Source organism: Brassica napus, chromosome A5 (assembly GCF_020379485.1).
Source record: "Brassica napus cultivar Da-Ae chromosome A5, Da-Ae, whole genome shotgun sequence".
NCBI classification, from domain to species: domain Eukaryota; kingdom Viridiplantae; phylum Streptophyta; class Magnoliopsida; order Brassicales; family Brassicaceae; genus Brassica; species Brassica napus.
In genome coordinates, this window is record NC_063438.1 from 21,677,654 (window position 1) to 21,696,467 (window position 18,814).

The 18,814-nt window shown below is 40.5% G+C and overlaps 5 protein-coding genes across 5 annotated transcripts; 3 read left to right on the forward strand and 2 right to left on the reverse strand.

Annotated features, from left to right (window-relative positions):
- The first annotated feature begins 6,180 nt into the window (after nt 1-6,180).
- On the forward strand, nt 6,181-8,215 carry LOC125608956 (proteasome assembly chaperone 2-like). The gene is made up of 7 exons (XM_048779621.1): nt 6,181-6,398; nt 6,544-6,709; nt 6,947-7,005; nt 7,170-7,288; nt 7,393-7,630; nt 7,741-7,864; nt 7,963-8,215. Exons 1-7 carry the CDS (start codon nt 6,339-6,341, stop codon nt 8,040-8,042), a joined length of 846 nt encoding a protein of 281 aa, XP_048635578.1. The 5' UTR covers nt 6,181-6,338; the 3' UTR covers nt 8,043-8,215.
- A 1,561-nt stretch (nt 8,216-9,776) lies between these two features.
- LOC125608958 (RING-H2 finger protein ATL65-like) lies at nt 9,777-12,454 on the forward strand. Its single transcript, XM_048779623.1, has one exon. The coding sequence runs from the start codon at nt 10,216-10,218 to the stop codon at nt 11,464-11,466; it is 1,251 nt and encodes a 416-aa protein (XP_048635580.1). The 5' UTR covers nt 9,777-10,215; the 3' UTR covers nt 11,467-12,454.
- LOC125608957 (protein TIC 62, chloroplastic-like) lies at nt 12,218-15,780 on the reverse strand. The gene is made up of 15 exons (XM_048779622.1): nt 15,519-15,780; nt 15,285-15,408; nt 15,128-15,200; nt 15,021-15,057; nt 14,749-14,925; nt 14,563-14,644; nt 14,420-14,492; nt 14,217-14,327; nt 13,974-14,126; nt 13,693-13,880; nt 13,339-13,569; nt 13,016-13,204; nt 12,814-12,942; nt 12,597-12,722; nt 12,218-12,517 (listed from the first exon to the last, which is right to left on the reverse strand). Exons 1-15 carry the CDS (start codon nt 15,694-15,696, stop codon nt 12,460-12,462), a joined length of 1,929 nt encoding a protein of 642 aa, XP_048635579.1. The 5' UTR covers nt 15,697-15,780; the 3' UTR covers nt 12,218-12,459.
- Nucleotides 15,781-16,888: 1,108 nt separating this feature from the next.
- LOC125608960 (30S ribosomal protein S17-like) lies at nt 16,889-17,588 on the reverse strand. The gene is made up of 2 exons (XM_048779625.1): nt 17,350-17,588; nt 16,889-17,201 (listed from the first exon to the last, which is right to left on the reverse strand). Exons 1-2 carry the CDS (start codon nt 17,509-17,511, stop codon nt 17,031-17,033), a joined length of 333 nt encoding a protein of 110 aa, XP_048635582.1. The 5' UTR covers nt 17,512-17,588; the 3' UTR covers nt 16,889-17,030.
- A 95-nt stretch (nt 17,589-17,683) lies between these two features.
- On the forward strand, nt 17,684-18,665 carry LOC125608959 (transcription termination factor MTEF1, chloroplastic-like). The gene has a single exon (XM_048779624.1). It carries the CDS (start codon nt 17,684-17,686, stop codon nt 18,542-18,544), a length of 861 nt encoding a protein of 286 aa, XP_048635581.1. The 3' UTR covers nt 18,545-18,665.
- Nucleotides 18,666-18,814: the final 149 nt, after the last annotated feature.

Below are 18,814 nucleotides of genomic sequence, written 5' to 3' on the forward strand. Positions count from 1 at the left end.
CTATCGATCCTGGTTCAAAACATGAAAAAAAGAATAATCTGGCTATCGCATTGATATTCCAATCCATACCTGAAGCACTAACGCTACAGGTAGGGAATCTTGAGACAGCTAAAACTGTTTGGGATGCAATTTAAGCCAGACACGTTGGAGCCGAGAGAGTACGAGAAGCTCGACTGCAAACACTTATGGCAGATTTTGACAAGCTTAAGATGAAGGAAGAAGATAGCATTGATACCTTCATTGGCAAGCTAGCCGAAATCTCATCGAAAACAGCTTCTCTTGGAGAGGTTATTGAAGAACCAAAGCTTGTGAAGAAATTCTTGAAGAGCTTGCCAAGAAAAAAATATATTCACATGGTGGCATCACTGGAACAAGTTTTGGATCTCAATACAACTAGTTTCGAAGATATAATTGGGAGGATGAAAGCTTATGAGGAAAGAATAAATGAAGAGGAGGAAGAACAGAGTGATGATACTGGTAAACTGATGTATGCGAGCGGTGAGGCTCAGCATGAAGGTTATGGTAGAGGAAGAGGACGTGGAGGACGAGGTAACTGGAGAGGTGGAAGAGGCCGAGGACGCTATGGAGGATTCTACGCACAAAGGGAAGCATATAAGCAGGGACAAAACAAAGATAAGAGCCATATTACATGTTTCTCTTGTGATAAACTCGGTCACTACGCCTCAGAGTGTCCTGATGCGAAGCTTAAGCTGCAAGAAACTGTTGAGAAGAAAGAAGAAGACACACAAGAGGCTGATGAATTAATGGTGCATGAAGTAGTTTACCTCAATGAAAGGAAAGTGAAACCTAGTGTTTTTGAAGATGAAGAGAACATGGAGAACGTATGGTACCTCGACAATGGAGCTAGCAATCATATGAGTGGGAATAGAATGTTTTTCAATAGTCTTGACGAGAGCATTACGGGAAAGGTTCGATTTGGAGATGATTCACGAATAGATATAAAGGGAAAAGGCTCAATTAAGTTTGTGTTGAAAGGAGGCGAGAAGAAAACTTTGAGCAATGTATATTACATACCTGGATTAAGAAGCAATATTGTAAGCTTGGGGCAAGCCACCGAAGCTGGATGCGAAGTAAACATGAAAGATAACTTGCTTATCCTATTTGATCGCGACGGACATCTAATGATCAAGACGTCAAGGACAAAGAACCGTTTATACAAAGTTGTCTTGAAAGCTGATACGGTTCAATGTTTACAAATTGCAGCACCTACCGACTCATCAAGATGGCACGCTAGACTGGGACATGTAAACATCGAGACAATAAAGGTAATGATAAGTAAAGGGTTGGTTGTTGGCTTACCGGACATAACAATCGAGAAAGAGACTTGTGTATCATGCTTGCTCGGCAAGCAAACAAGAAAACCTTTTCCTCAGAGTACCTCATACAGAGCTACTAATCCACTTGAACTTGTCCATGGAGATCTCTGCGGGCCCATCACTCCTCAAACACCAGGAGGAAAACGATATGTCTTCGTATTAATCGATGATTTTTCAAGATATATGTGGACTATATTGATTCAAAGGAAGAGTGAAGCGTTTAGCAAATTCAAAACTTTTAAGAAGCTTGCTGAACAAGAGACTAAGGCAACTATAAAGACGTTTCGATCAGATAGAGGTGGTGAGTTCCTGTCACAAGAATTCACGAGCTATTGTGAAACACACGGTATCATAAGACACACAACAGCTCCATATTCTCCTCAGCAAAACGGGGTTGTCGAAAGACGAAACCGTACACTTCTTGAGATGACCAGAAGTCTATTGAAACACATGAAAGTACCGAATGTATTATGGGGAGAAGCAGTCAGGCACGCAACCTATTTGATCAACAGAGTCGCGACAAGGTCTCTGCTAGGACAAACGCCGTACGAAGCACTAAGGAACAAAAAACCAAACATCAGTCATTTAAAAGTTTTTGGGTGCGTTTGTTATGCTAGAACAGAGGCCGCAGGAAGAAAGAAACTTGACGATCGATCAAGAATCTTGGTGCACTTAGGTACTGAACCAGGCTCTAAAGCCTATCGACTGCTTGAACCGAAGAGCAAGAGAATTGTGGTAAGCCGCGACGTGTATTTTGAGGAAGAAAAGCAATGGAGCTGGAGTAATGAAGTTGGATCAGAAGAAGGGTCGTTTGAAGTTGAAATATTACCACTAAGAAGCAATGAGAGATACCTTGAGACTCAAGACATCAGCGAAGATGATGAGAGTATCGACGAAGTTGTAGACGATGCAGATAATGAAGATGAAGAGGAATCAATGGAACCTGAACCAAGAAGATCAAGCAGAGTAAGCGCTAAACCTTCTTACTTGAACGACTACGTCCTGATGGCTGAAGTCGAAAGCGAAATACTTCTAATGTTGGTCAACAATGAGCCATGGGATTTCAATGAGGCCAGAGAACACAAAGTTTGGGTAAGAGCGTGTGAAGAAGAACTAACTTCAATCGAAAGAAACAACACTTGGATCCTTGTGGATCTACCAAAAGGTTTTAAGCCTATTGGTTTAAAGTGGGTGTTCAAAATAAAGAGGAACGCAGATGGAAGTGTTAGCAAGTACAAAGCGCGGTTAGTAGCAAAAGGATACGTTCAAAGGCATGGGATAGACTATGATGAAGTCTTTGCCCCTGTGGCTCGTGTTGAAACAATCAGAATGGTCATAGCCTTTGCGGCATCAAAGGATTGGGAGATTCATCATCTCGACGTTAAGACAGCGTTTTTGCATGGAGAGTTGAAAGAAGAGGTTTACGTTAACCAGCCAGAAGGATTCGTGATTGAAGGCAAAGAAGACAAAGTATACAAGCTACATAAAGCTCTTTACGGACTAAGGCAGGCACCTAGGGCGTGGAACGTAAAGCTCAATGGGATTTTGAAATCACTAGGCTTCACTCGATGTTCCAAAGAGCCGTCACTCTATAGGAAAACAGAGAAGAAAGGATTACTTCTCGTATGTGTGTATGTTGACGACTTGCTTGTTGCGGGTTCTGATTTGAGTTCGATTATGGAATTTAAAAGGGAGATGGCTCAAAAGTTTGAGATGAGCGATCTTGGTAGATTGACTTACTACTTGGGTATTGAGGTTCGACAAAAGGATGGAGCAATCGTACTATCCCAAGATAGATATGCTAAAAAGATACTAGAGCAAACCGGCATGATTGATTGTAATCCAGTTCATATACCAATGGACATGAATGTAAAGTTATCCAAATCGCCACAAGAAAAAAGCATCGATGAGAGGGAATACAGAAGGAGTATAGGATGTCTTCGATATCTATTGCATACACGGCCTGATCTTTCTTTCTCTGTTGGTGTGCTCAGTAGGTACATGCAAGATCCTAAAGAATCACACGGTGCAGCTCTAAAACAAGTGCTACGATACTTGAAAGGCACTACTTCTCTTGGTTTACGGTTTGGAGCAGCAACAACACTAGAGGTAGTTGGTTTTAGCGATAGCTCACACAACGTTGACGAGGATGACGGCAAGAGTACAACAGGACACATCTTCTATCTCGGTGACAGTCCCATAACTTGGTGTTCTCAGAAGCAAGAGATTGTAGCATTATCATCATGTGAGGCTGAGTTTATGGCTGCCACAGAGGCTGCGAAGCAAGCAATATGGCTTCAAGAACTTATGAGTGAAGTCGTGGGAAATATTTGCAAGAAGGTGATTATAAAGGTTGATAACAAATCTGCAATCTCTCTTACCAAGAACCCGGTCTTCCATGGTAGAAGCAAACACATTCATAGAAGGTTTCACTTTATAAGAGAATGTGTTGAGAATGATCAAATTGAAGTTGAGCATGTTCCAGGAAGTATACAAAGAGCTGATATCCTTACGAAGTCTTTAAGCCGAAATCGTTTCAAAGAAATGAGGACCTTAATTGGAATGCAAGATGTGGGTGAAGATGAAACCAAGCTTAAGGGGGAGAATGTTGGTTTAAGCTTGGAATAAACTTGAAATAACTTGAGATGGAAGCTACCTAATCCTAGAGTGATATGGAAGTTTGTAAGGATTAGGAAATATTGATTTATGTTAAACCTAAAATGTTTAGGAAATATTGAAAGTGTAATATCTATATATTGAGACATATGATGAATGAATCAACTCACGGATTGTGTGAAGTGATTAAGCTTAGGTTAAAGCTTTTGATTGAATAATAAGAGAAGGACTTCTTATTAAGATTGTTTGTGATTCTATATACAGGACTAAGATCGCAAGAGACAGTTTGGTTCATCATAATATATTCAGTGGATAAGATTTGATTCATCATAATATATCATATGGACTGTTTGGTCCACCACTCCTTGACGGGTGTCTTTCAACTCCTTTTTTTTTTAGTTCCTTCATTTCTACAATAATCTTTCTTTCTTTAGTATCCACAGAAATTACTTAATTCTATATACGTGCATAATTATTTCATAAAATAAACATGTTTTCAGTTAAAACTAAAGAGCTTCTCTCTCCTTTTCCTCTTTTCTCTCTCTAGAATCTTTCACAGAGGAGAAGTTGAGGAGGAGAAGCGTTGCGGTTGCGCTGGTTCTTTTCCGGCGACTCATCGACCGTGGTTGGGCCCTTCCGGCATCGCATCTTCTCTAGACGGTCGGCCAGCTTTTGGATCTGGAGTCTGTGCCTTCTTCTCCGGCGTAGAACTTCCAGCTCAAGTCTATCCGGTTACGGTTTCATCCGGCCGGATCTCGGTCTCCGGCGTTGTATCTATTTTCGGTGAACGACCGGCTTTTGCTTATGGCGCCCTCACCTTCTTCTCCGGTGTTGGACGGCCGGCTTTTGTCTCCGTGTCACTCTCCTTCTTGGTGGTGACGGTGGCTTTTTATCGGGTCTTCTCGATTATGGTTTAGATCTACGGTTTTGTGGTTTCCTTGGTCCTATTGATTCTCTTTCCTTTCATTCGTTGAGGGATCGATTGATGTCGATAGTGTTTATCGAAGCGTAGATCCTCTGAGCGTCTTGGAATTCAGCGAAGAACGTTCTTGATGAACGGTTCTTCTCCGGTGAGGCTCCGTTCGTCGGAGTTTCTTCCAGCCGCTTCAGTTTCGCTGGAGGATGACAGCTCTCCATCGTCTTGACGCGTGTCCATTGGGTGCTGGGCAACCGAACACGTGGTGGACGTGGTTGGTTTTCTTCCTCGACGGGTTTTCTTTCGTTTGGGCTGAAGGCCCAAGATGTTGTTATGTTTGGGTCCGTTCGGTGGACCTTTGTTTGTGTTTTCTTTGGGCTTGGTTCGGTTGGGCTAGGACCCATTAATAAAAATCTCAGATGGAAAAAAAAAAAACATGTTTTCAGTCTTTTTGTTTGTTATTATTAGTTGATGTCAATAATTGTAACTACCTGACTAGGTGGATAATTTTCGTCAAAATCAAAACCATCATGATTTTCCTGCATATCAGAGAAGAGCAATAAGAACAGTTACAGAGTGTACACCATACCTAACAAACAACCAGCATCATAAAGTCTTTGCATGTCACTTAAGATGATTAATTCATTCATATGATATGGCTTACTGAGAATAAAACCCGACTAATAAATCACATCAAACAGATAAAAAGTTTTTCTATCATTTTATACTTTTTTGGTAATAATCATCCATTATTTACATGTTTTTGGTGTTGGATATCTAACTATCGTATCAGTGATCACACTTTATAACTCATAGTCTCATATGATTTAGCAATGGTTTCTTTTCTTTTCTTTTGCAACTCCTACAAACATATCAGTGTCATCTAAATTTAACTTAGATTATGATATAATGACACACAAACAAATTTTTAGAAAATTGGTTGTGGGATTTGGTTGGTAATTACATGTGATAATTGAACGAATTTCACATAGTATATATAGCGTGAGCAAACAAACCTAGCTACTTTAATCGATCAAATTCATAATAACAATAGCATTTGACTTACCAAAAAATGCAAGGTTACTTGTGAAACTAAACCGATGTAGCTACATCAATCGATTCAAGTAAAAAGAAAAATAGTTTGTTACAAAACTAAGGTTAATTGTTAAAGTAGAAAGCCTAAGTTTACAGATCTGAAATCAAATAGAGAGTTGTAGTTCATAATTTTCATCAAGAGAGATATTTGGGCCTTAAGGACAACTCTTAGCCCATAATACTTATTTATTTTCAAAATTTATCGGCCCATAATCAGTCCCTGGCTTGCTCTTCAAGCTCGGCGACCAAAGAAAAAGGGTGTTAATTACCGAAGCATTCAAGACAGCTTCTGTGTGAACTTGGTTTGGTCTTGAGAGAAACTTGCAATACGGTTCTGTAATCAGCAGTGTTTAGTTTAGTTTCGTTTCGATTTCATGGAGTTTGTAATTGAAGAAGGAAAGCGAGTCCATGAAGAATGCTCGACTTTGATTCTAGTAAGCTTTTATTATCGTTTTCGATTTCGATCTGTTTCTCCTTCTGTTTGTAAATAGTAAAAAACTGCAGCTTTCTTGAGAAATTAAAAGCTTAGGGATTTGTAATTGAAGAACTGATTGGTTGTCTTTTTTTATTCCGAACCAGCCTGCATTGTCAATTGGGAACGTAGGGCAGCTAGCTGTTGATCTTCTAGTGTCATCTACTGCTGCTGAAAGAGTTGGTTATCTCGATGATCCCAATCTGCTTCCTTGTGTTGGCAATGATGCTTATGGACCTCTTCCTTGTGGTGATCTCGCTCTTCCTCTCGAGGGTAATCTATATATGCTTCCTTTACAGTTTTATTTTTTGCTTCCATATAGTGCGCGCAGGTGTTACTGTTTCGTCTTCTAACAAGGATCCATAGGACTTGTTGTCCATGTTGTTGAGTCGAGAAGCTATATAAAGAGCTTCTAGTTTCTTTCTGCTTTCTTTGCCACTGTACATCGTTGAATCATCCCTTCATCCTTGTGAGAACCTCAAGTTTTCTCTTACCTTTGTGTATTTTCAGTGTATGAGTCATCTTCAACTGCTATTACTTTTGCTCAGCAACGGTCTCCTGTTGCAAAGGTATTTACATTTCTTTTTACCTCTATGTGTTATCCTCATATATACAGTAATTGCTTATTGTGTTGGGACTACGGAAGAGCCAGTTAGCTTGGGTTTTTTCAGTTAAAAAAATTGGGAATTTGGTGACACATCCTAAACTTATATAATGTTTGATATAAAAACAGGGAATGATGATTAAATTTGCGGAGAATATAGCAGAGTTTGCTGCTTCAAGTGGAAAGAAGCATGTTATTGTGCTTTCTAGTTTAGACTTCCAGAGGCTGCACAACTTGGATTTGTCAAGGTAGTTAATTAACCTTCACTTGCACCTTTTTTTTTGTCCTCCTTTCATTACCTAGAGCAAAGTGTTTACAAGTTAAGTTGTGTTCTCCGTGGAAATTGCTTTAGAGGCCCACAGGTGTATTATCTGTCTAACGCCGAATCTGATGGAAGAGACGATCACTGTGAAAGGCTCGGATTTGGAAGATTGGGCGAGTATGATCCAGAAGGAAGATGTTGGAAGCATCTTAGCTCTGTCTTTGACAAGAACAATAAAGAAGATCTGACTTTCCCTTCGGAAGATGAGCTCGAAGACATAGACTACTACCCAAGCTTGCCATTTGCAGCTCTCTTCTCAGCTTTTAAGGTATATTAATGCCTTGTGCTCAACGATTTATCCGCATGCCAACTCATTATAGATGATTCTAAACACTTAGATGGTCTGCTCGGGGTTTATGTTGTTTGTTTGTTTGTTAGGCAAGAGGCTTGAAGGTGACATGCCTGCTATGTTACTGTTCTGAAGGAGACAACATTCCTGATGCATTCCTTCTGGCAGAGGCTGCATCTAAGCTTACGGGTTTAAGTCCTGACAAGTTCCACGGTAAAAAGAAAATTTATCTTCTTTCAAGTGTAATAACATCTCTGGACAATGATTCGTGAGAGCCGATCAAACTCACTATGATCATATCTTTTCTGCAGGGGAAGAAGGTGGGAAGTGGCGGATACCGTATTCGTGGAAGAGTATGTATGGAGCTCCTCCTGATATGTCCATGTTTTAAGACTGTTCTTGGAGCTCACAAAGTCAAGACAGAGGTTGTAGTAGTACAAGTGTGACATTTGAGATGGTTTTAATCTGAGAGAGACCTCTTTTCTAGTTTCTTTCATCATCAAATCTGTATTACTGGATAGCAAGTATAATTACTTTACTAGAATGCCATATCCCTTGAAAGTCTATCAAGAATCATAGAATAGATGGATCTAATCAAAGTTTGAATATTAGCTATAGTAATGAGAACTACTTTAGAGAAAAAGAAAGTAATGATCATCAATGCTCAATAGATAGATTTGCAAGCCTGTAACAGATATGTTGGTTGTTTAAAAGTGGAAGTCCTTTGGCTAGGCTAGCAGCCATAGCCATAGGGGGTTGAGATGACTACAAGTTTCTAAACCATTAGGATAAATCACCAAACCAGACAATAATAATGTGAGAAATATCTCCGGGACTGAAAAGAAAGTAGTTGAGCAATAAATTGTGGAGTCATTGTGTTTTAAATGTATAGATAGGGCAAGCCAAGTACTTCTGACCAGCTTTTTAATGCACCTTTATTGCCTTCAGAAACAATACTATGAATTTACATATATTTTCATGCAAGTAATCCTTTGTTTTTTCTTTGGGTCACATGCAAGTAAGTAGCTCTGCATCTTGAAATAATCAAAGAAGTAATGAGTGGAGTGGGTACTTGGTCATATGGACTTAACTTATGTAACTTAACTTATGTAACATGTAACTTGGTTAGTTACTAGATTAGAATTATAGTCTCATATTTTAACTGAACCTGAAAATTTACATATGACGTAATTCTACATTGAATTAACATCCGTGGAATGTATTTACCCACCAAATAAGCATGTCATTGGTCAGTCAGAATCATAGGAACAATAGTCTTAGAGCTTGATTGGTTTCCCCGCTACCACCCGCAAACGCAGCTTTTGCGGTTGGTAGCGGTTGACAGCGTTTCGAAACAATCATACAAACCGCTATAAATCGCTTCAAACCGCTCCGAACCTCTTAAATTCAAAAGCTGGTTCCAGCTAGCGTTTGCGGTTGCGGGCGGTTGCGGAATGATAATTTTTTTTTAAAAAAAAAAAAACCATATAAATACAAAAATAAAAATATTCAATAAATTTTTAAAAATAAAATTATAAAAATACTAAAATATATCTATGATATTTTAATTAATATTACAAAATTTTAAAATAAAAATATTTTCTATAATTTTAAAAATTTTAAACTATAACTTTGAAAATATAATTTCTATATTTATTATAATATTATGATTTTTGATATTTTTATAATTATATAAAATGTAAATATTGTTAATTTATTATTTAACCGCTGCTGTATCTAGTAGTTAACCAGTCATAAGTATCCCGCAAACGCACCAATTTCTAACCGCAGAACCAGTCGTACAAATCTCTTAAAACCGCTAGAAACCGCAACCACCCGCATCCGCAAACACCCGCAATCGCAACCGCAACCGCTGCGTTTGAACCAGTCAGGCCCTTAGAAAATACAAAAATGAGTCTAGCCGTGTAGAAGAGAAAGCAAACAAATTGTAATAACAAAAACTTTCTACTTGGTTGGATTATCAGGCAGTATGAACAAATGGAGAAAATAAAAGATTGGAAGAACAATTTTCTAAAAAAAGTCATGAAAATCCACTTATAACAATAATAAAGTTCTCAGACCACTGTATCAGAGTGGGACACCACATCAAATCCACATTAAAATCAAACAACCGTAAAGAAGCACTATCTTCTTCTTCTTTTTTAATTCCCTCAAACGCCATATTGCTAGATTTTTGCTAATCTCTTCTTCCTAGTTAATCTAAGATATATCACAGTTAGGTTAACAATAGAATAATATCCTCAATTACCCAAATCTAGTACCTGCATACTATCTAATTCAGAACCAAAGTATCATTGATATAGAAATAATAATACTCCAGGATGGGATTGTTTCCAAGTTAGCAATTATTATGATTAATTATTGTTAATTTTGGATCGTCGTATTTGTCTGCATCAGATTATTAAAAAAAAAAACAGTGACGTGGCAATTAGTCTTCTGAACACCGTTTACTTTAGTCAACTCGGGCATGCTCATTTACGTTAAACCTTTCACTGAGAAACTCTGTTTCAGAGTCTTTCTTTGTTTTTTTTACCAAAACAACCATGCGATTCGCGGCACCACCCCCGCGCTCCGGCGATATCTCACCTTCTCCTTCGCCAGCTGCTTCACCGTCTCTTTCACCGTATTCAGGAGTACCAGAGGAGATTCTTTCTCCTTCCTCTGATCCTCCTTTACAGTTTAGCCCCCCTTTGATCGCCATGGTGGTGGTTTTAGCCGCCGCTTTTCTTTTCGTGACCTACTCTCGCCTCATCTCCCGCCGATTCCTCTCGCCTCTCTTCCGCCGCTTCCGACGGTGGCGACATCGTCGGCGCCGTCTCCTCCACCTATCCTCTGCTTCAAACTCATCCTCCGATCTCCGATCCTTTTCCCCTTTCCCTTTCGACTCTTTTCACTACTCCTCCTACTCACCTTACGGACTAGACGAGTCAGTCATCAAAACGCTGCCTCTGTTTCTCTACTCCGCCGCCGCTTGCACCGGGAAGAGCCTTTCTCCTGCCACCGCGGTGGGGAAAACTCCCGCCGCCGTGGACTGCGCCGTTTGTTTGTTGGAGTTCGAGGAAGGAGATTACGTGCGGACGCTTCCGTTGTGCTTCCATGCTTTCCACCTTGAGTGCATCGACGAGTGGCTCCGATCTCACCCTAACTGTCCTCTCTGCCGCACTGCGATTCTCCGATCCGGCGTCGTTGCGACTACCTCGCCGTTCGTTCCCTTGATGGCTCCTAGAATCCGTCCAAGCCTCGATGAAGAGAGTGACGCGATCATCATCCGCACCGAAACTCCGCCGCGGAGTAATAATAATTTAAACGCAACCGCGACGGTTACAGACGATCAGGAGATCACAGCGGCGGCGGTGGAAGAGCAATCACCGGCAATTTCTAGATTCAGGGAGCTGAAGAGATCCTACTCGTTTGATTACGATAGGGAGGAATCAGCATCAGAGAGAGTGACGATGGAGCCAGCGACGGTGTCTCCATGGAGATACCGGAGATCCACGTGGATCAAGCAGCGTCAATCTCCGTTCGGAAACCTGAAATCGAGAGTGTTCTCGTTACGTTACCACAGAAGCGCGAAATCGCCGTTTTCGCGGCGGCGATCGGGAGTGTTCTTCCCGATATCGGAGCGGATTCCGGCGACGGGAAGCTCATCGTCGCGGCGGACGAAATCGATGACGAGTCCGAGGTTCTTCAGAACGGCACCGCACTCGTCGAGCCGGTTAAGATGCGGAGATCCAGAGGCGCTGTTATCGCCGGAGAGGTGGAGGAGGAGGGACACGTGTAGGGTAGATATGTAAGATGAAAATGGACGGTGGGGATGAAAGGAAGAAAAATTGAAGTGGAAGGAGGGAGCATTAATGGAATGTGGGGTTTGGCATTAAATGGAATTAAAATCGACGAAACATGCCAGACGGTGAAAGTATTGGAGCTGGTACGACGACGTTTTAACTGTTTTTTTTTTTTTCTGTTTAGTTGTATAGTATTGTCCTTGGAGTTATCAAATGCATTAACTTCCAAATCTGCCGAAGTTATTATAGAAACGAAGTCAACAAACCACACTAGATTTCGTTTCTATAATAACTTTCTTTTGTCGGTCGTGCTTATTGCTTCTCTTTTTTTTTTTAATTACGGAATTTTATGTTTGCTAAACTTTTTTTTCATACTACTAATTTTATATTAAGCTGTCGATTAAATTTGACAATTAACAACTGATTATTTTGTTACACTATGGAGAATGATGTTCACATTTTATCAGGTGTGGATCTATTGCCATTGTTGTCGAGGGTATATATAGCTGCCAAAAGTTTTTGATACATGTTATATTAGTCAAAAGACTCAAAAAATGTGATAGTATCTTCGGATAAAAAGAAAATTTTTTATTATTGAATTTTTCAAATTACATTAGAATTACAAGAAAACAATACAAACCTTCAATTTTAACGATGATAAATTCGCATGTTTAGACCAAATAAAAATGACTAAATAACTACCATAGAGAATGGAAGATGCAAAGCCTTGTATAATAGGAACATATTATAAGAAAACATGGACTCAGAATATATATATTATCAAGTTGTTCGAATGAGAATGGGTTATCGAATATGAGTATTTGAACAGAAGAAAAACGAAGAACTCAGAAGGCAAGATGAATCTTGTATTACTCAGCTCACTGATTCATACCTGTAAAAATGAATTTCCCCATCTTTCTCTCATTTGTAAAAAAAAAAAGAAGCTGGAGCTAAAAAGAAGAAGAAGCTCCAGGGTTTAAGCGCAAATCATTTCACACATAACTAATGATTTATGACCGGAGATGGAAGAGGTGATGTTGGAGGCTTCATGTCCTCATACCTGCCGAACATTTTAGTCTCTCAGTTCACATAATAAGAAGTTAATAACAAAGAACACACTTTCAAAATGCTTCTCTCACATTGTGTAAGGTGACAATGGTCTTGGCTTTGGCTGATCAGCTGCACTTTCTTCTGGGGTAAGGGAAGTGTCTGTCACACTGTTCACAGTTTCCGCCTCTGGCACCGAAGCAGATTCAGTGGTGTTCCTGCACAAACAACAAGCAAAAACCTGAGATTGTATAGATTCATTTCTTAAAACTAGACAGGCTTTTCCAATTCTGGTTTCTAGATACTTACACACTACCATCAACCGTTTGCAGCACGTCATTCCCTCCAGGTACCTCTGAGATTTCTTCTGCAGGTGCTGTTTTCTTGGGACCGGTTGATGCAGGAGTTGGTGAGGTTGGTGGTTCCAGGTCTGCGTAACTGCAAAAACACAGTTTAGACTCTTAACAGACCACGGCCGAGTTATATATAGAGAAAGAGGAAAAGTTGTTACGCTGCATAAGGAGAAAGAGGTCTCATTTTTGGTATGGCTGGTGGTGCTTCTGCCTCCTCAGTGAAAATCGTTGCAACTGTTGAGCTTTCACCAGTATCAGAATCTGTTGGAGCAGGCGCCACAGGGTCGCTCTTCTGGATACCAGAAGCTTTAGGAGTGGGTGATGAAGGTGGTTTTAGATTCTCATAGCTGCACCATCATACGAAAGTAAAAGAAAATTATCAACCGCTCCCATATTAATTAGACCAATAATGATGATACTAATAGAAACTCATAGGCGCATCATAATCATCATCAATTTAGTGATGATAAATTTTTTTTACCTAGCATAAGGAGAAAGAGGCCTCTCTTTCTTTTCCTCAACTTGCTTCACTTCTTCTACTACTGGGACATTGGCCTCAACAGGATTTTCTGGTGGTGGAGCTACATTGGCGTCAACAGGAGCCTGAGTTGCCTCCACCTCCGGAACCGGAGTTGCATCCACCTCCTTAGCTTTGGTGGCACCAAGTGCTGTCGCCGGAATAGGAGATGTTGGAGGTTTCAAGTCTTCATAGCTAAATATATTCACAAACCAGAAAAGGAACAAGGGACGTCAAAAACAATCAGTCTCTTATGTCAACAAGTCATTTTAGTAGCATATTGAACTTTATTGCCTCTGAGAAAAAAGGTTGTCTTACGCAGCATAAGGAGACAACGGCCTAGGTTTCACTTCTTTTACTTCGGCAGGTGCTTCATCCTCCTTGGGAGCTGTTGGTTCTTGCGTGACAGGCTCAGTAGGAATCGGTGTTACCTCTTTGGCTGCAACTGATTCTTGCTTGACAGGCTCAGCAGGAACTGGTGGAACCTCTTTCGCTGCAACTGATTCCTATCCACAATCGAAATGCAGAGAGATAAACATAAACATATTATCACAGAAGAGAGATGATCAAGAAGATTAGTAAATGAAAGGAGAATAAACCTTTGGTGGAGGCACATAAGGACGTTTTGAAGGAATCTTTTCAAGAAGCTTTTCAATTGGAGTTAATGGTGCAGTTGTTTCAGCAACTACTTCCACAATCTTAGAGCAAGAAAGCTGAGGGTTCTTAGCCATACAAGCGAGCAATTCTGCAACCTGGAGATCAATCACAAGGAAGCAAAAAGAGAAACAAATCAAAGCTTCTTCATCACTGTATCATAGAGACAAGGGAGAAAAAAACAATACCTGGAGATTTGAGACCTGACCACCAAACAATGTATCATCTAGAGCAAGAGTGAGATTATGAGTTTCCTTGTATGCATCAGTTGGTCTCTCCATTCCTCCAGGCCTAACTATCTGATGAAAATAAGATGCAAAAGCAAAACTCTAAGGTGTGATACAATCCATAAAGAGAATGTGAAACTGTTTGTGTAATCACTATCACTCACTGCGTAGTTGAGACCACTTGCAATCAAGGCTTCTTCAGCTTTTCTCTTCCAGCAAAGAACTCCCCAGAATAGGCTTCACAAACAAAAACATGCCATTAAGTTCTAACTGCTTCTCTGACAAAAGAGAAACATTACAGATTTACTTGAGAATGGCAGCAGGGAATCCAAATTTGTTTGTCCCCAAGGATGTCACCAAGATGAAGTTATTAACTTTTGCAGATGTTGCTGTTCATAACACAAACAAAGAGACACGATGAAACAAGAAAGATAGTAAGAAAGGCCAATGAACAAACATCTTTGAGAGTGTATTGTTTTTTTGTTTGGCTTACCAGCATCAACAAGGTTTTTGGTGGCTAAGTAATCAATCCTGTAAGGGCCGGTGATATCGGATATTTCTTTCTCGCTAGCACCTATGCAGCATATAACCACAGATGCATTCCCCAGTGCAGGCTGTATTGAGTCTTTCTTCTCCAAGTCACATTCCACAACTTCAAGCTTTTCTACAGCTGGGCTAAAAAGACACAGACACTGCCTGTTACCTTTTCTTCTACCACAAACAAAAATTAATAGCAAATAATAAATCAAAACATTTTACTCTTACGTTGAGTTCCTTCATCTGTGTTCATATCCTTAACACTCTGCAAAAGTATTTAGTTGCAATAAGGATCACTCAAAGGATGACTATAGAGTGTTAAATATGAGTCATACCTGCACAAGACCTTTTGCTCTCTGAGCGCTTCGAACTCCAGCTCTTACTCGGAATCCGAGCTTCAGTAGCTCCCTAGATGAAAGATGACAATGATAACTAACCAGCATTGCTAAAAAAAATTCTTGAGAGTTAAGAAAAAAACAAGAAGAAACTAACCTTACAGTCCTAGAACCAACTTTACCGGTAGCACCAGCTACAAAGACAAGGTCTTGTTCCTTGAATTCTGAGTTCGTGGGGCTTGCATCAGTTACGGCAGAGCTTGCCTTTATGGGACCTTTGTCTAAACAATGATAACGAAAGAAACCAATTAACAAAACTGTTCAAATGCAACTTGAAAAAATGAAATGCAGAGGACATACAGATCATTAGGTTAAAACTGTTGAACACTACCTGAAGCTCTGAGGCTAAGATCGAAGAAAGACCTTGACTTTCGAGAATCGGATTGATTCTTCAAACCTGAAAACCTGACAATCTGATTGCTCTTCCATCCTTGGAGGAGGAACCTTTTTCTGGGAAGAGAGGGTACTGTTGTTAGAGGCTGCCCTCGGAGAAAACTAGTTCCTTCCATTGCTAGAGAAGAAGCTGAGTTAGTGTTGTTTCTTGTACATTAATCGAAATTTGTTCTGATTGAATTTTATCTTCTGGGTGGACAGAGAGAGAGACGAGGAGGTGTGCCACTGCATCCTGATATGATGGGACCTACATAACATCATAACAGACCAATCATTGTTTAATGGAGTGCTGACATGGCATAGGTTGGTTATGTTCGATACATTATGCTTATCCCATGATAACGAGGGGCATACACTAACATCATTTAAATCCGCTTTACTTGCTCCACACCAGACCATTAGTTTAGTTTGTGTCCAAAACGTCACGTTTTTAGCTTCAATAACCGGATTTCAATCGAGCTTAACCAGCTCTACTTTCACATTAAACCCGGTTTACTAGCTCTGCACCAGATAACACTTGGGATTGATCCACCGGATTGATATAAACAACATAGTCGCAAGAGAATTTATCATGCATAGCTAGCTAGCTTTTTGTGAGAACATTTTCGAGCTAGCTGTGATCGGCGCTCGTTGACTTGGCAAAACAGGGTGCCGATATTTGAATATACGTGTGGTCTCCGTCTTCATTCTTCTTTGATGATCAACTTCTTAATATTTATTAAGCTCACGGTACAAAACTGGCTGGTTATATAGAAACTTACTCAGAGATGTCTGGTTTGTGTAATAATATAGGTAATTATGTAGGTAGCTCTGCATCATCATTTTTCATCGACTCTCTCGCAGATCGGCTTTCAATATATATACATTTGAGGAGTAACAATCATCTATCATCTATGGTCTATACCATCAAACTGATCAATCATACAAGTGACCAGCATCACCAAAAAGCACTACACTACAGCTGATGGACTAATCCTACATCCTACGTTTTATGATTCTCCTCTACTATCGCTGTCAGTCTGAGAAACACATTTCTCGACCCTAATGTGAGTTTGCGGTTCAACTGCAGTGTGAGGGAGAGAGGTAAAGGCTAAGCAACCAAAAAGGTAAGGTTTTTATTGACTACCACCATATATGTTCTACAATAACAGGTAACCTTTAGGAGAAAGGTATCTGCAAACCTATAAATTGTAGTGGTAAGACCAAGACAAGGTAGCCAGCCCAGCCGCACAATGGTTTCTAACAACTTCAAGAAAAGTAAAATGAAATGCCAAACTAGCAATATTGCTACATAGTAGCAGTGCCAAATGTCAAATAATTTATTTTCAGAAACAACAAAGTCACATGAAGTTCCACAAAACTGAAACACAACCTAATCTTTGAAAAGGTGCCAAGAGACACTACACTGAACTTGCTAGTGAAACTCAACACAAAAGAAGTCTGATACACCTTAGGAAGACGAAACAGGGGGAACCGAAGACTCAGAGGGAGATTTCGCAGCTGAGAAACTGAGAGCAGCAGCAGCAGCAGCCTGCGGAGAATAGATTCGTGCTTTCTTTATGATTTCCGCAACAATCCAATTCTTATGCTTGCTCAATGGCCTTGACGGATCCAACTTCACCTGCATTGATTAACAAAATCGATAAGACGCAAGCTTCGTTAAGTGCCCACTTGATTTACGAGTTCGTAATCAAATGTCATCTGAAATTAAATCTCACGAAAATTTGAGTTCGAGAAAAAAAAAAGCATAAGAAAATCAAGGGAATTACTCGATCGCCGATGTTACAGGCGTTCGTCTCGTCGTGAGCCATAAACTTCGAAGTACGCTTGACGTAGCGATTGTAGAGTTTGTTGTGGAAGAGTCTGTCCACGGCTACCACCACCGACTTCTGCATCTTGTTCGACACCACCGTACCTATCACCGGCTTCATTTTCCTGAGCGACGAGAGAGAAATCAACGAGTGAGAATCTGGAGGCCGGAGAAGAAGACGATCGTCTAGGGTTTTATATTGATGGGCTTTCAATTTTAGCCCAATGGATCTGAACCGGCTTTATACTGAACCAGATTAAAATTAACATCTGGTAATATAAAATCGAACCGGGATGAGGATAAAGAATCAACGACGGAATCTATCTATGGCTACTGTAACCGCTTCGCTTCGTCTTCAACCTCTATCATCACTCTCCTCGTCTTCCTCTCCTCCTCCAAGCTCGAGACCTCTCTATCTCAAGTTTCACACCTCACACCGCGAAAATCTAAGATACCTCTCGTCTCTCGGCGTAATCCCTCAGAATCCAAGACTCGCTCCTCCGGTGGACAACCTTCCGGCGATCCTCTCCGCCGTGAACTTCCTTAAATCTAAAGGAATCTCCGACGGAGACTTCCCTCGCCTCGTCTACCTCTGCCCGCAGCTCTTCTCTCCGACTTTCTCCATCTCCGAAACCAATCCCGTCTTCGATTTCCTCGCCGGCGAGATCGGAGCCTCCGCCGCGGAATCCAGAGGACTGATCGTGAACTGCCCGAGCCTCCTCCTCTCCGACGTGGAGTACTGCTTGAGGCCGACGCTGGTTTACCTCAAGGAGCTGGGGGTGAAGAATCTGAACAGAGCGAGCAAGACGAACGCGCACGTGCTGAACACGAGGGTGGAGAAGCTGAGAGCGAAGGTGAGGTTTCTAAAGAGCATAGGGTTTGAGCACGAGGAAGCGGCGAGAGTGTGTGGGAGGATACCGGCGATATTTGGGTACAGTGTGGAGGATAACTTGAGGCCCAAGTTTGAGTTTTTGGTTTACGATATGGAGAGAGAGTTGGAAGAGTTGAAGAAGTTTCCGCAGTACTTTGGGTTTAGCTTGGGGAGGAGGATAAAGCCGAGGCATTGGCATTTGAAGAAGAAGGGCGTTAGGGTTTCGCTTAGTAGGATGTTGATGTGGGGTGATCACAAGTTCTATTCCAAGTGGAAACCATGATCACTATCCTCTTCATTGTTTTCCACTGTTGATATTCAAATTTGTATGGTTAATATTTAATAATATGGTTAGATAGACAGTATTTTGTAACTTCCATTAATAACAGTTTAGATATTTTAAATATCCCATCAAAATAAAGATGAAATTGAGTGTTTTAAACATTTATTTAAATTTTGAATACTGATTTTGGATATTAATTCAAGTTTTCGGGTCAGATCTTTTTGGTTATTCAAATTTTCAGGATTCTCGGTTAGAGTTGGGTTTGGATCT